Genomic DNA, 17945 nt, shown 5'->3' with positions numbered 1-17945 from the left:
CGAATCTGGAGCCCAGCAGCGCGCCGCCAGAGGACGACGAAGCTAGAGCCATCTGCGCGCCATTGGACAATGACGAGGCTGGAGCCAGAGTTGTTAAGCAACGAGGTCGCCGAGGCCTCACCAACGCCGAGGTATAGCAGCAGCAGCTCGATCCTAACGCTGCGAGGAGGACGCAAGGCGGCCGCACCAGCTCCAAGCCAAGAACTGCCGTGGCCTCGCGCCTGGCGGCGTGTGGATAAGGATGGATGTACGTGAAAGCAAGCAACCGGATGTGGCCACGAGCTGACGGAAGTCTCTTTTTTTGGTTTTTTTTTGTATTTCGTTGGTTGAGTCAAACCCAAACCCATACCCAAACCTGTTGTATCCAAACAAGAGACTGGTATACATAATTTCTATCGCTATCTCAAACCCACCAAATTATAACCCCCTTCGTATCCCTATCCCAAACCCACACTCCATCGAAACGCCACCTAAAAATATCTAAAATATAGCAAATTACATGGTCCAATTCCTATCGAAATACCTCATGATCTCATCATCTAGCAGAAGTTACCTTTAAGTGCCTTAGCCCTTGCTAAATGTGGATACCCTGTTGACACAAAATGTGACGCACTGTGCCTCACACATAGCAAGCCGGAAAGCGTGGCTTCAATCGGGTTCCCGGGTGCTTCGTGATCCGGAAGCGTGCCAGTCAGTTTGACCTGAAAACTAACAAGGGATAGAACAATTAAATGTCAAACCGGAACATGTCGGGTAATACCAGACAGTTCCTCATATACGGCCCTGAAGCCACTTACAACGACATACAGCTATAAAGAGCTGTCTGCCAACAAGTTCATAAATCATTCAGCTAATCGTAAGATGAATGCACGTAAAGGCCTATTTGCCGAATACATGTACATGGGAAGACATGTTTGAACAAGTGAAATTAATTAAGAGTTAATGCATAACCAAGCTCGGCAGTCCAGCCGAATTGGGGTCCATGAAGAAGGAACGTGCAAATAAAAAAAACGATTAAACTAATCTAAAACCTGCATCTGCCGCATGACACCTGGTTTCATTAAAGCTTAAACGTGATTAACATGCATGAACCCGCAACACGTGACAATCTAGATTAAAATAATTCAGCCATTACGAGTGTATTGTCTATTTGCGAAGGTAATACGAAAATAATGATCATTGAAGTACGAATAAAACCATAAGAGAGGGCCGAACAATATCGATCTAGATTGGGCAGAAGTGTGTTACAAATATATAAAATATTTAAAACATGCAACACTGGATAACTTAATGAATCTATTTAGATTTTGCCATATCTAATAAAGCCGATAACTATCTTGCTTTCACTAAGCCTATTGAGCAAACGCCTGCCGCACGGTATCTACTCATAAACGAAGCATAAGCAAAGACTTCTTGATTGTTAATCAAAGATCCGCCGCACGATCATTGAAAACAAACAAGACTACTTGCATCACGTCTAAATCCACCGCATGATACTAAACATGATAACAAGGTTGTCGGAACTTACGGAGGTCGACGGATCGATGACTCCTCTCGAAGAACTCGACGACACGACAAAAGGACTCGAAAGTTGGCGTGGGGCCGGTTGTATTGATTTGGTTGTGAACCCTTATTACAATGGTCGAGGGTCAATATTTATACCCTAGACAAAACACGAGTCCTAGAGGACTACGATTCACAAAGGAACTTTTAAACAAACTTGGAAACTTACGATTCCTTACCCTAAACCTTTAGATTCCTTTATTATTACAACTTTCATCTTTCCGATCGGCCTTGCCTGCCATCTTCTATTTTCCCGAATGGAGTCACCGCCTTCTGGAGTAACCGACCGCACAAGCATTTTGCCGACCGCCTGTTTTGTTTGCCGAACACCTTTCTTCCCGCATGCGGGTCTACCTGTCATCCTCCAGAATCGACGAAAATCCAGTGTTAACACATGCCCCCTCAATTTCGGGATAAAAGTTGTTTTATTCTGAAATTGACCACAAGCTCTTTCTTCCTCCTAGGTCAGCACCGTTCAATACCGCAGCCGCTGCCCAAAAAATTCAATCTTTCAGCGCAATCTCGGACCCACTTCGAATCTTCAATGGCGACCCAGGATGAAATTCCAGAGGTAAACTTTACTTATATTCGGCACTTTCATTTGATCCTTTCACTCCTCTTTTGATTTATTCCTCTTTGATTTCAATCACCTTCTAAAGGAATACAAGAACCAGATTTTGATTCCCTATGCTGCCAACCTCGACTCCTATTTCCTCGGCCCAATGGGAAATCCTGACCCTTCTGAAATTATCGAGAAGGAAACCCAAAGAATTCCTTTCAAATCTGGGATCACCTTGCCAAACCGATGGCCAAACACGTTCAAGAATTGGCCATTTCCCCCAATCACCGGATGGCGGAATTGGTATAGGAGAATGCTGGATAAAAGCAGCAGCCACTGGGAAAGTCAAGACATCAGTCATTGTCTGGAATTATCCTTATCAGAAACACCCAGAAATGATTCCCTTTTAATAGCAGCTTCCCATTTTTGGTCTGACACTATTAATGCCTTCATCTTTGGTCATGGCATGATGACCATCACTCTAGCTGACGTGTTCATGATGACTGGCTTGAACGTGTCATTGCCAGTATATCCCTATAAGTACAAAAGCAAAAGTAATCAAAGAGCCGTCAGCTCCGGATGTGGATGGGTCAAACATATCCAGAACTACATGAATGCATCTGGCACCGTCTCTGACAAAGAGTTGAAAGCCTTCATGAATATGTGGCTATGCAGATTCATCTTCTGTGGAAAATCCAATGAACCAACCCTGAATCACATGGTAATGGCTGAAGACTTAGCTGCAGGCACTCAGATCCCACTAGGCAAATATCTCTTAGGGTCTGTTTATCATATGATGCATCAGATTACTCTTCAGATGCGCCAAGGTGGAGAAATCTCTTGTGTGAATGGTCCCTGGTGGCTAGTTCAAATGTGGCTTCAGCTATACATGCATCAGATAACCTCTGTGAGCCTCTTCAATCTAAGTTTTCCTTCAGTTAACTATGCTGAAGGTAGTACAGCAAAGGTTAAGGCTTGTCAGACTTATGGGGAAGCAGCATCATCTATAAGCATTAACATAGACATCGGTCATTTCTTCAAGCTGTTTTTCAAAGGATTCGGCAATGTGCTCTGGTTTCCTTACAGAGAAAATGAAAATTTGACTTTGCCCTGCAAGTTTAGTTATGAAATTGGTTGTTCAGGTCAAGAATCCACAGAGATCTTCAACTCCTTTATCAAACCTTGCACTCTGCCAGCCGAATTTCATCATGGGAGGTTAGTGCAGTCCACCTATGAATTCTACTATCCAAATATGGTGGCCAGACAATTAGGATGTGGCCAACTGCCTCCAAGATTCCTCTTCTCAACAATCATAAAGTCAAGGGAAGTAATAACAGAAAGAATGGAAGCCAAGAAAATCTTTGAATTAGGATGGGAATTGCCAACATATGAACCATCTCCATTTGGGCTAATAGATGTTGCTCATCCCTTCTTCATCTCTTGGTGGCAAGAATGGCATGCTCATATCTTCAATATGTTAGTTCATTCTTTATGCAAAAACTTGCAAACCTGACTTTGCTTCTGATAGCGAGGTAATTTCATTATGCTCATCATTTCTTGCATCCTGAATCCACTTCTTATTTTAAAATCTGGTTATGCACAGGATCTTGAGTTTACTTCCCCAGCCAAAACAATCTAGTACTATTCGGCTGGTCCCAAGCCTGCTCTAGGGTTTGATGCTCCAAACTTAAAGGAATTCATGAAAACTCCTGTAACTTTGGATTCAGCACCTTTAAAGGCACTCATGAAAATTCCTGCTACTTCAGCTGCTGCATCTTCAAGAGGAAAAACAAAAGGAAAACACCTGAAAGTTTTCTCTTACCCAAGAAACCAAGGACCAAGAAAACCAGACTATCTCCCAAGGCATGAATCTTTTTATTTTCTTATCAGGTTAATAACCTCACTTAGCAGTAAACCTGACCACCTCCACATTTACTACTTCCATTGCAGCCACAAGTCGAAATTCCCACACTGGGCAATACCTCAGCGCCTGTAGAACCAACCCCTGAAGTTTCTACTGAAGATGAAGAAATCCATGATAGCGAAACTTCAGAGACTCATGAGGTTGAAGGTTCAAAGGCTCATAAATCTGATGAGACTATAGGTAACATTGTTCAACCAATTCTCTTTTTCTCCTTTCTCCTTTTCCTTTTTAATAACACCCATCTCTTATGCTCATTGTCATTTACCTTTGAGAATAGATGAAATCTTAGATGAACTGGCAAGGGAAAATTCTCCTGATCAAGCTCCAAATACGTCCCTTCTGAACCTTCAGCCAAGTTCTCCAGCAAACCAGGGTATAACCCATCCTGATGATCAATCAGTTCAGCAGGTAATACCTTATCTTACACTATATTTTAGCAAAATTACCCAATCGGCTAACACCTTTTTTCTTCTCTTTTCCTTAGAAGAACATCACTAAACCGACCACCAGCTACTCCTTCTCAATTGAGGACTATATCATTGAGAAAGGTGAAGAGACCACTTCTCATCAAACCTTATCGCTGGAAAATCAGGCTCGGCTAAAAGAGGTGATCATTCTGCTGAATAAGGATACCATTAGTCTGGTTCAGGATGCAGACCAGATAAAAAACCTCCTTGAACTCATTGATCAAGATATTCCCTCTGCTCTCAAGACTCCCCTAGAATCTGCAGCCCATCTCGATGACCACTTTGCTATGGTGAGAAGGGCAACCAAGAACATATCTTCGAGGGCTGCTCTGCAGAAGGATAGATCTTTAAAAAAACTGGAGATTAAAGATCTTCACTCTCATATCCAGACTACGAGAAATTCCTTGGCAACCTTGGAGCCTGAACTGAAAGCCATGGAGGATGAAAAAAGCAGACTAGAAGCTCAACTAGCCGAACTGAATGCCAAAATTCAGTCTCATAGGGCCCATATAGCTAATTTGCCGAAGAACATAGAAGCAGCTTCACTAAAGATAGCTTCGACCATCAAAGAAGATCAGCAGATCAAAAACAAGTTATCCAGCATTCAGAGTTTTGAAGATGAAGATCAAAAAGTGCTGGATAATGTTAGCCGAATCAGAACTGAGGCTATAGAGGCAATCAATCATTTTCTGAACAAGTAGACATTGGATTTGTAATAAACTTAAGTGTGATACCCTCTGTCTTTTAACCAATCAACTTTGTGTTTACATATTTTCATTTGTTTGAAAAAAAAGCAATCGGCCTTTTCCCTTTAAATTACTCAATTAGAATGTAGCCGATTGTCTCCATTTTTCTGATAGCCGAACGAATCCAATCTAAATATTGTGAGGGTACAGCCGAACAATGTTGGCTCCAACAAATCAGGGAGATAGTTGAGCGATGTTCGATTTAACCCATGCCTGGCCCAGCCCAGTAGCGGCCCCAGCTGAAAGGGAAAAACCCTACTCCACCGTTCGGCATTCTCGCCCCACAACTCCGTGGAATTCGCCACGATCCTTCGCTTCGGCTTATAAATAGACCCTTCCGTTAGCTTTCATCGCTATCTTCGCTTTAGCGTTCTCACATCCGTCTCCTCCACTTCCTTCGTTCAATTCACTCCATAAGAAAACCCTAACCTCCATCAAAGCAAATGACGAACAGTGGCAACCGTGGCAAGCGTCCTGCCGACGGAGAGGCTGAAGGAAGCAGAGCATCGCGCTGCCGGCGTCGCGGGTACGATTCGGCTTTTTGCCCCCTTTTCAATTTCCTTGTTCATCTCTTAGTTTCGATCTTTCCTTCCTCATTCATCAGGATAAGGGTCATCAGCTCCAGCCAATATCATCTCCTTCCTCCGGCGACGGCAACTCAACCGGGAACTCCATCATCCGGCTCCTCCGGATCTTCCAGCTCTTCAAGCTCTTACCATTCCAATCCTTGGGCCCGGCAGAACCAGCAGATGCACACCATCCATACTCTCATGAGGAGGCGCTCAAATTTCGCCAGGAGAGGGACGAAGCCCGGGAGGAGCTAGGCGACGTCTCCAAGAAGTTCGGCATCGATCAAGCCGAATGGGAAGACCAGCGGAAGCAATTCTGCGACGCCATCACCGGTTTGATATCCCCATTTGGTTTTACCATTCTGGCTTCCCTTGCTTGCTGATCCATTTTTTCTTTTCTACCCAGCCCTTTCTGCGGAGAATGATCGCCTGAAGGCGGCGGCGAACAAAATTGCCGACAAGGTGAATGCCTAGGGGGAGACATCCGAGGCACGCCTTGATGCTGTGGACGGCCGCGTTGATCAGGCCGTCATCCAAGGTGTGCACCTTGGTGTTTCTCTCGGGCTGGCGGCAATGACCTCCCGAACCAACGAAGACTACTCCCTCCAGTCAGTCGGCTTCGCTAGAGGACGCCCGGACGAGATCGACGACATCGATGAGCGTCTAGAGGTCTACGATGATCATGCCGTCGCCCTTGCCGAATCCACACATCCCCAGTCCGTCCTCAACAAGTTATTTGAGGAGTAGTTTGTATTAGGATGGACTTCTGTAAATAAACTTGTCTTTTGGAAGAATACTTATTTCTTTGATCCTTTTTGGTAAAATTCTGCATGCGACTGTCAGAAAATGCTGAAAACAATCCGGTCTTGCATAAACATCCTTGTGCTAGAGGCGATGCAAGCTGCATCGGCTATTTTGTGCTAAAGGCGATATGAACAATATCGGCTATTCTCAGTCTTATATCTGATTTTTAGGCTAAAGGCGATTTTCTCTTTATCGGCTTTTCGGATCTACATTCATGAACCAACCTCAACACTGGGGTAATACTTCTTAAGAAATCTTCCATTGATAGCTCTGGTAAACTCCTCCCCAAATAAAGTCTTCAATATGTATGCATTGCCAGGTACACATTCTACTATTCGGAAAGGACCTTCCCAATTTGGAGACCATTTGCCGAACGTTCTATCCTTTGTTCCAACTGGCAATATAGTTTTCCAAACCAAATCTCCTTCTGCGAATTGCTTCAGCCTAACCCTTTTGTTATAATACTTGGCAACGCGTATTTTATTCTTCTCAATATTTTCCAATGCCTTGAGACGAATCAAATGTAGATCTTCCAATTCATCCATCATTAGATTCTTATAATCCTCTTCCACCAATTCTTTCTGTAACACAACTCGCCTTGATCCTGACCGTAATTCCCATGGTAATATAGCATGATGCCCATAAACCAGTTCATAGGGAGACGTTTGAGTGGACCCATGACAAGCCATTCGGTAAGCCCACAATGCTTCATTAAGAACCAAGTGCCATCTCCTTGGTTTTTCATCAATCTTCTTCTGGATGATTTTAATCATAATCTTATTTGATGCTTCTGCCTGACCATTAGCTTGTGCATAATAAGGAGAAGAATTATACAACTTAATCCCCATATCTTTGGCAAAATCACAGAATTCTAAAGAAGTAAACTGAGTTCCTTGATCAGTTGTTATAGTTTGAGGATTCTCAAACCTGTGAATTATATGTTCCTTAACAAAACTGATCATATTCTCTGACGTTACCTTCTTCAAAGGAATAGCTTCAACCCACTTGGTGAAATAATCCGTGGCCAAGAGTACAAATTTGTGTCCCTTACTAGAAGGAGGATTGACCTGACCAATTAAATCTATACCCCACCCTCTGAACGGCCAAGGCTTGATTATGGGATTCATAGCAGATGCTGGAACTTTTTGAATATTGCCGAATTTTTGACAATTGTGACACCCTTTGTAATATTCAAAACAATCCTCCAACATAGTCGGCCAAAAATAACCAGTTCTCCTAATTATCCACTTCATCCGATAAGCTGACTGGTGTGCACCACACAATCCTTCGTGAACCTCATACATCACTTTCTTGGCCTCTTCTTGACTTAAACATTTTAGCAATACTCCATCGACGGACTTGTAATATAACTGATCATCAAGGAATACAAATTTGAGAGCTTTGTACCTGAGTTTTCGGGAAACCTTTTGAGATGGATCTTTCAGGTAATTGGTAATTTCGCATCTCCAATCACCATCTACTTGATTAGTATTTGAAACATTTTCTTCCATAGCAAAAACTTCCCGACTCTCTCGATATCCAGAAGCAGCTTGAGCTAACTTATTTGCTTCTTCATTGTATTCCCTAGGGATATGATGCAAGGTTACTACCAGGAAATTCTTCAAAAGTTCTCTACACTCCTCATAATACTCTCTTAACACATTGTTCTTGCAATCATACTGACCATTCAGTTGGTTAATCACCAACTCAGAATCCCCAAAGATTTCAACAGCAACAGCCTTTACTTCTATAAGAAGCTGAAGCCCTCTAAGCAATGCTTCATACTCTGCTTGATTATTAGTAACATGAAACTCAATAGGAACTGCATACTCAAAAGCTTTTCCTCGTGGGGAAATCAAAAGAATACCAGCACCACCACCTTTGTTACAAGATGATCCATCGAAGAACAAGGCCCAAGGCACAATGCTTATCGCCTCAACAGAAAGATCCCGATGTTGGGTAATAAATTGGCAATAACTTGACCCTTTACCGCCTTTGCCGATTCATACCTTAAATTAAATTCTGACAATGCTAAAATCCATTTGCCAATTCTTCCATTCAAAATCGGCATTGATAGCATATGTTTGATTACATCAAAACTAGAAACCACCACGCATTCGGCATTCAACAAATAGTGCCGAAATTTGGTACATGAGTAATACACACACAAGCAAAGCTTTTCTGTAGCCGAATACCTTGTTTCCGGGTCTAGTAGTTTTCGGCTAAGATAAGCTACGACTCTTTCTCTTCCTTCGAATTCTTGCATAAGGGCCGATCCTATCGTTAGGCTATCAGCCGCCACATACAACTTAAAAGGCTTGTCAAGTTGTGGAGGTACCAGCACAGGTGGTGCCTTCATATATTGTTTGATCTCATCAAAAGCCTTTTGTTGTATGTCACCCCATACAAATTTTTGATTCTTCTTGAGCTTTAATAAAGGAGAAAAGGGCAAAACTCTCTCTGATAGATTGGATATGAATCTTCTTACAAAATTGATTTTGCCTAACAATGACTGTAATTCTGTGAGATTGGTTGGCGGCACAATTTTGTCTATTGCTTCCATGCTCTTTTTCCCAACTTCAATTCCTCCTTTATGAACTAAAAATCCCAAAAACTCTCCAGCCGAAACTCCAAAGGCACATTTATTTGGATTCATCTTCAAGCCATGCTTTCTTGTGCACTCCAGAGTCTTTCTTAAATCGGCTAAATGTCCTTTATGATTCCTAGACTTGACTACTACATCATCGATGTAGATCTCTACGATCTTGCCGATCAGTTCGTGAAAAATATAATTCATAGCTCTTTGATAAGTTGCACCGGCATTCTTTAACCCAAATGTCATGACTATCCATTCAAACAAACCAATATGACCAGGACATCTGAAAGCTGTTTTAGAAATATCTTCCATTGCCATAAAAATTTGATTATAGCCAGCATTGCCATCCATAAAACTAATGACTTCATAACCTGCTGTTGCATCTACTAGTAAATCAGCAACTGGCATTGGGTAACCATCCATGGGAGTTGCCTTATTAAGATTTCTGAAATCTATACAAACTCTCATTTTTCCATTTTTCTTGTATACCGGTACTATATTTGAAATCCACTCTGCATACTTGCATGGCCGAATGAAGTTTGCTTCTATTAACCTTTCAACCTCCTTCTTTACATCAGCCAATACCTCCTCTTTGTATATCTTCCGTGGAGGTTGTTTGTAAGGACGAAATCTAGGTTTAATGGGTAATCGATGCTCAACAATGGAACGATCCAATCCAGGCATTTCCGTGTAATCCCAAGCAAAACAATCTTTAAACTCTTTCAACAGATCTATCAACTTTGATTTATATTCTGGGTCTAACTTTGCACTAATATGCATCGGCCTTGGCTTAGAACCATCACTAACATTAATTTCTTCCAACTTATCAGCCGACATAAAACCACGTCCCAACTTTCCTTTGTTGCCATCGACGGGATTTCCCATTAAAAATTACTATGAGAGCCGACTGCTTGGATCGGCTGTTGACCCTCGCTGAAAACATTTACAGGACCTTCTTTCCACAGTTTTCCAGAGAAACAATCGACGCCTTCATATTCCCAGTAGGTAGATTCTGTGGCAGCAACACTTACCGAATCGTCAGCATGCACAACTTCAACATCATCTCCAATCCATTGAATGAGAATTTGATGCATGGTCGAAGGAATGCAGCAATTAGCATGGATCCAATCTCTGCCCAAGAGTAGACTATATGCCCCCTTGCCATCAATGACAAAAAAGGTAGTAATCAGAGTTTTAGACCCAATAGTCAGCTCGACATGGATAGCACCTCGGGTATCAGAAGGATTGCCAGCAAAGTCCCTAAGCACCATGTCAGTTTTCAACAATTCTTCATTAGTCATCCCAAGCTTTCTGAAGGTAGTATAAGGCATGATATTGATAGCAGCCCCTCCATCAACAAACATCTTGGTCAAAGGCTTGCCATTGACATATCCTTTTAAATAGAGTGGTCTTAAGTGACGATTCTTGATTGGTTTGTCAAAAACAGCCTGCTGTGTTAATACAAGCTGAGCCATCAAATCCTGACATTCACTTTCATCAAAATCAGAGTACACCTCTTCTTGGACATCTTGGCTTTCGGGAGCTATAAACTCTGATGGGAGGAAGAAAGCCATGCAAGCATTAGCCGAAGGACCACATCCATCAGGCTTCTTTTTAGGACGCCATATTTGCTTTGTTTCGGTAACTTCCTGTTCCAACTCCCTATTCCTCAACCGTTGCACTCTTCTTTTCTGACTTTTCCTCAGGCCTAGAGGACACCACTGTCCTTTTTGCCATACGTATCTATAGGAATCAACTTCTTCATCCTGCACTCTATCATGAATCCAACCTTGACCTGCAAATCTTTTCCTTTGCCGATTCTCAAAATCATCTATTTTTAAGCACCGATCATCTTCAAGAACCTTCTTTCCAAGTCTTTCGTAGACGGGACGGCGGTTGACTCGAGATTGCCTATACTCGGAGTACTGAGCACTACACCCCGGACAATTATTTCTTGCAGGCAACCTCAAGCCTTCATTCCAACAATGCCTAAAGAATGAACAACCCCAATGAGACTGCTCCTGTTCTGTCATGTATTCTTCTTTCTCCCTTCGGTATATCTCTTCCTCATACCTCCGGCATTCTTCCATAAACCATTGCTTCTTATGGTACTCTTTCTCTTGCTCTCTCTGCCACTTGTTTAGCAAAATACGTGATGTAACTCTGGGTTTAGAAGTTTGACCTTTCTCGGTTCGGCTATTCTGAAACCGAACTCGTTGCTGCAACCCTCTACTGGTGACTTGCCGATCCGGGTCAACAGCACCACTCTCCTTTGCTCTATCAGAAGTCAACACCTTCACCTTGCCTTTACCTTTGAGATCATTGGTAGAGACCATATTCACAGAGAAAGAGATCATATTTTGTGGAAAAGGCTGATCATCAATTTTCATCTTGCCATCAAACCTCAAATGTCCCTCTTGGATAGCTTTCTGGATTCGTATTCTGAACACTCGGCAATCATTGATAGAGTGAGAATTAGTGTTATGGAAGCCACAATACTTTTTGTCTTTCACTCCTTCAGGACGTAGCATAGGATGTCCTTCTGGCAGCTTGATACGTCCTTCCTTTATCAACAATGCAAACAGTCTGTCTGCCTTAGTAACATCAAAATCATAGGTTCCCTTTTGTTGTTTCAACCAACGTTGACTAACTTGAGTGGGTTCCTTTGCCCAATTTAACTCAGCTGCAGCTATCTCATCTTCATCAATATACTCAGTCACCTCACCCAGAAAACCTTGATACACCTCATTAGTGGCATTGTTCTTCTGAAAGTGATTATCTCTCCTGAATCCTTGGGCTTGATTACTCATAGCTGCTAAACGCTGCGCAAGTTGGCCAAGATCATCAAACTCCATGCCGAACAACTTTTCCCTGATATTCGGTAACATTCCCGCTATAGCCATTCAAGGTAGTTGATCATCTGGTAAATTCAGAGAATAACACATATTCTTGGTCTCCCTAAATCTGCGAAGATATTCCAATGGTGTCTCATTTGTTCTCATCCTCAGACTCATGAGATCAACCAACTTTTTCTCATTAGTACCCGTGTAGAAATATGAATGAAACTTCTGCTCTAGCTCTGCCCACGTACCAATGGAATGAGCTGGTAACGACGTGAACCACGTGAAAGCTGGTCCTGTAAGAGACAAAGGAAAATATCGAATCCTCCAAGCTTCATCTGAAGCAGCTTCTCCAAGCTGCATCAAGTACCGACTGACGTGCTCTATAGTACTAGTATCATCTTGACCAGAAAACTTGGTCAAATCTGTTAGAGGCTTCACCCTTGGAGGTAACGCCACTCTGTTGTACCATTCTGGATAAGGAGACTTGTATGAATAAGATTGATTCTTTGGCTTCAAGCCGAACTGATTTTGCATCATATCAGCCATCCTGTGCATCAAAACATCAATGCATGGATCCTGATTTCCTTGTACTTGCACTCCAGAAGGCAATCCTGAAACACTTCTATACCCTGGATTTGGTACAGCATTGATGGCACTGTAATCAGTAAATTCTTGATACCCATCTCCATACATATTCTTCTGCAATCTGTTTGATGCTGGAGAAACTCTATAAGCTGAAGGTGGCACTTCTCCTGTGGTACCAAATGTCACCTGGCCATAGGTGGGATGTGATTGCTTTTCAGTGTGAGTCAACCCACCTATATTTGAAGGCGACGCTACCTCTTTTCCAACAGGCTTCTCTTGATGCTTTGGAACATTGAAAAGCGTTGGCCCACTGAGTGGTCCAACATTTTCTTCGAAGTATTTATCAACCATTGGACCAAAAGTACTGATCATGATTGCTCGAAAGGTATTCAGAAAAGCTGTGTGATGGTTTGTCATGGTTTCTCCCATAGCTTTATAAACCAGGGCTGCCATCTTCTGAGCATCCTCCTCTTCAGTGTAATCAGTTTGATGCGGAAGAAGAACCCTTGGCATTGACTGCTTTTGAAACACTTTATTGCTCTTGTTTTTGGAAAAAGACATCAAGCACTTTCGTTGGTATTGCTCACATGCTTGTAGCACTAAATCCCTGTAATTATCTGGCAATTCTGTCATGCTCACATCCAGAACATGATCATTGTTGATTTCAGACGCCATCTTAAACTAACAGATTGGTCCCACCGGGCGTGCCAAAAAGTGTGTTGACACAAAATGTGACGCACTGTGCCTCACACACAGCAAGCCGGAAAACGTGGCTTCAATCGGGTTCCTGGGTGCTTCGTGATCCGGAAGCGTGCCAGTCAGTTTGACCTGAAAACTAACAAGGGATAGAACAATTAAATGTCAAACCGGAACATGTCGGGTAATACCAGACAGTTCCTCATATACGGCCCTGAAGCCACTTACAACGACATACAGCTATAAAGAGCTGTCTGCCAACAAGTTCATAAATCATTCAGCTAATCGTAAGATGAATGCACGTAAAGGCCTATTTACCGAATACATGTACATGGGAAGACATGTTTGAACAAGTGAAATTAATTAAGAGTTAATGCATAACCAAGCTCGGCAGTCCAGCCGAATTGGGGTCCATGAAGAAGGAACGTGCAAATAAAAAAAACGATTAAACTAATCTAAAACCTGCATCTACCGCACGACACCTGGTTTCGTTAAAGCTTAAACGTGATTAACATGCATGAACCCGCAACACGTGACAATCTAGATTAAAATAATTCAGCCATTACGAGTGTATTGTCTATTTGCGAAGGTAATACGAAAATAATGATCATTGAAGCACGAATAAAACCATAAGAGAGGGCCGAACAATATCGATCTAGATTGGGCAGAAGTGTGTTACAAATATATAAAATATTTAAAACATGCAACATTGGATAATTTAATGAATCTATTTAGATTTTGCCATATCTAATAGAGCCGATAACTATCTTGCTTTCACTAAGCCTATTGAGCAAACGCCTGCCGCACGGTATCTACTCATAAACGAAGCATAAGCAAAGACTTCTTGATTGTTAATCAAAGATCCGCCGCACGATCATTGAAAACAAACAAGACTACTTGCATCACGTCTAAATCCACCGCATGATACTAAACATGATAACAAGGTTGTCGGAACTTACGGAGGTCGATGGATCGATGACTCCTCTCGAAGAACTCGACGACACGACAAAAGGACTCGAAAGTTGGCGCGGGGCCGGTTGTATTGATTTGGTTGTGAACCCTTATTACAATGGTCGAGGGTCAATATTTATACCCTAGATAAAACACGAGTCCTAGAGGACTACGATTCACAAAGGAACTTTTAAACAAACTTGGAAACTTATGATTCCTTACCCTAAACCTTTAGATTCCTTTATTATTACAACTTTCATCTTTCCGATCGGCCTTGCCTGCCATCTTCTATTTTCCCGAATGGAGTCACCGCCTTCTGGAGTAACCGACCGCACAAGCATTTAGCCGACCGCCTGTTTTGTTTGCCGAACACCTTTCTTCCCGCATGCGGGTCTACCTGTCATCCTCCAGAATCGACGAAAATCCAGTGTTAACATACCCCATTAAAATATGTTTCAGAATGACACAAACACCTAGATAAAGAACCTATTCATAACATCCATTGTAGTCAATTTAATGTAAATGTGATAAGCTCAGAGTAATTGAACAAAAAATATTCAGACAAAAGGTAACTTGAATCCTTACGATTAAAGAACACAATGTAAAAAAAATAGGCACAAACCATTGATTAGAATAAATTGAAATGATGAAAGTGTAACAAACAAATATCTCCATGTCTGGATCTTCAAGATTAGTAACAATCTCATCGACAACCTCATGGCAAAGGGTGCAAGTATCTTCATGTCTTGGAAGAAGAATGAATGTTACCTCCCCGCAAAAACTTAATGATGCACAAAATTCTTCAGGGCTTAATGAAGCAATTTTTGTGAAGAAAAGAGGGGCATAATAATCCACCAAACTCGTGCACTGTCAGGAGTCCATGTAGAAGCATATATTACATATGAAATGCCAGCTTTTAGAATACAGCTCAAATATTTAGCATGCAAACTATTTATGGTAAAACAACAATACCTCCAGCTTAAAAGAGCGAAACTTTGAACAAGCTTGGTGTAGTGTATCAATGATTTCAGTCTGGGTCTCATTTTCATTTAGATAGAACACGGCTTCTGACGCAAACTCCTCACAAAGTTGGCATAATTGCGGATTTTCCTTCATTGACAGAGATAATGTGCCCACATTTGGAATCCTTGTAGCAGCTAGAATGAGAGAAAATCAGTGAGAAATGACAAGATACTTTGAAAAAGGGATAAATATCAGAGATATGGCATTTAGCACAACAGAATAAAAGCACAGTGAAAGCAATGTAGGTAATGTACTATTGCTCACTAAATACCGAAACAAAGCAGTTGCTTAAGATTCAGTTATTAAGTTTTTGGTATTTAATATAAATATATGGATTTTCATAGTATCTGATCTAAATTGCCATCTTCCGATTCCCTTTCAAATATGCAAACAATGCAAAACCATAAAGTTTGATGAATATGAGAACACAGAACAGAAAAGGGAGAACAGCGCCAGGATAGTAAAAACTTTGGGGTATTCCATCAGAGCTTTCAACGGATACAGCTGAGACCCAAAAAAGAGAGAACAGCGCCAGGATAGTAAAAACTATAAATGTCCACCTTTCTTGATTTTGCTCATCTATTTGCATCTGAAATAGGGGCCTCGGTTAATATTCAGTAGTGGTGTTGCATTGTTTTTTTTTTTAAAAAAAACCTAAAATATAGAATCCCATTAAATTACCTTTATCACATGACCAAAATTCAATTCTGAGTAAATTGAATAAAACAAAAATACCAGTCATGTAATACTTGCACTGGACACATGATTGCATACAATAAAACATTACGCACCAGCATCATCCATGGCAAAGCTTGTAGTAACCCAGAGCACAAGACTGATGATGAACATAACTTGAACTCCTGTGTCCATTCTGCATGTAACAATTCAGTCCATTCCGTAAACAATGTCATTATCAATATTTCCTAACTAGTAACTACATTAGCAGATAATGCAAATCATAGATGGTAGCCAGAAAAAAGATGTAAACAATTTCCTTTCAGTCACAAATCTGAGCGCTGGACAATAAACCTGGTGGTTTGTTCCAAAAAATGTTCCGGTTGCCCTTGTTTTTCTTTCAAAATCAAAAGTAGCAGATTTTGAATGAAATTCAGTTTTGGCTCAGCTCATTAAACTGTTTGAAGTTGGGTCTCAAACAACAACATAGGAGACTATAATAAGATTATCAATTTTGAAGAGAGCTCAAAAAAAAAAGTTCAGTTGGCTCTGTTATCCATTCCAGCTGGTTTTTGTTTCTTTGTTCTTTCATTATGTGCAAATTTTCATGTAAACCTAGTGACAATTCAAAATAACTAGAAAATACATCAATGCCAGATATGCATCTAAACAAATAAACTTTATTTTCTCGATGATTTTTGGCAAAAAGAATAGAATTTAGTAGGCATAATACTACATGTATACTACACTTGTAATAACATCATATTCGAATACAAGCAGCTAAGCTAGGGGAAGAGAAGGGGTAGGCATACCTGCTGGGTGCCCGTCTCCGGCGAAGGGCCCGAACAAGACCTGAGCACCTGACATAGGGCGGCGGCGGCTGTCGCCGAGTCGTCGCCACTCGCCACGAGAGGAAAGAGAGAGATCGGACGCGATGGGACGGGAGAACCACTGAGAAAGAGAGAGACTACGCTCGGGGACGGTCCCGGACGGGAGAACGTTGACCCAACACCGGGCGGAGCCAGCAGCGCCGCAAGGAGAGAGTATGCACGGCCGCAGGCGAGGAAATGTATTACGGTGAATTTACCCTTATATTTTGTAAACATTATATTATATTTTTCCCGCTGCATTTTTAAACTGAAGCCCGAGTTTACTCTTATTATGTGAACTCCTGACTATGTTAATTCTTGAACGAAAAGATAATTCTGCACATGTCATTTTGCCTCTGGCTTTGTTACATTCCTCTGCTAATTTTACTCCTATTTTAGCGATCAAGATTTAGACATTATTTTCATGGATTTGGTATTGATTTTAATAAAAAAATCTATAAATATTTTAAAGTTTAGCGAAATTTCTTAGAATTTGATAGGATTTTTACACGACTTGCATATAATGTAATAAATGGTCCCTACACTAACATTAGTCAAAGCTGGCCATTCAATTTACACATAACAGGTTTTTTTTCTCAAATTTCTTGTCACCACAGCTGAAATTTGGTGCCTCAAGATGCTCTCAACAAAAGCAATTCAGTAGATCACTCCTAGTCTCACCCAAATGCAATCTCAAGCAAGCTTTAGTGAGTGGTTTGTGTTCTTGGGCTCTATGTATGTGCAAGTATCAGCCAAGAGTACCAAGACAGTTAAAATGGCTAAACTCCCCCTTTATTTATAGAGACCACTTAAAAACTCAAGCAAGATTTAGAGTGGTTTGTGTTCTTAGGCTCTATGTACGTGCAAGTATCAGCCAAGGGTTCTAAGAGAGTTAAAATGGCTAAACTCCCCTCTATTCATAGAGTCCACTTAAAAACTAGTTGTCATGTCCTTAGTGGGGCTTTCTGCGACCACCAGAGAGCCATCACCAGGGTAACCAGCCACCCTCCAAAGATCATAGAGTGTTTGAACTAGCCGTTAGAGTAAGCTATTCTCTGGTGCTCCCCTTGAACAA

General features: G+C 41.5%; 1 protein-coding gene across 1 annotated transcript; it reads right to left on the bottom strand.

The window, feature by feature from the left end:
- Window positions 1–14626: 14626 nt before the first annotated feature.
- LOC136514407 (uncharacterized) lies at window positions 14627–16946 on the bottom strand. The gene is made up of 5 exons (XM_066508368.1): window positions 16814–16946; window positions 16118–16197; window positions 15276–15460; window positions 15072–15170; window positions 14627–14708 (listed from the first exon to the last, which is right to left on the bottom strand). The coding sequence occupies exons 2-5, from the start codon at window positions 16194–16196 to the stop codon at window positions 14697–14699; spliced, it is 375 nt and encodes a 124-aa protein (XP_066364465.1). The 5' UTR covers window position 16197; window positions 16814–16946; the 3' UTR covers window positions 14627–14696.
- Between the last annotated feature and the right edge of the window lie 999 nt (window positions 16947–17945).

Source organism: Miscanthus floridulus, chromosome 16 (genome assembly GCF_019320115.1).
Source record: "Miscanthus floridulus cultivar M001 chromosome 16, ASM1932011v1, whole genome shotgun sequence".
In the NCBI taxonomy this organism is placed as follows: Eukaryota; Viridiplantae; Streptophyta; class Magnoliopsida; order Poales; family Poaceae; genus Miscanthus; species Miscanthus floridulus.
Note: the sequence above shows the minus strand (reverse complement) of the source record. Positions and strands in the feature narration are given on the sequence as shown.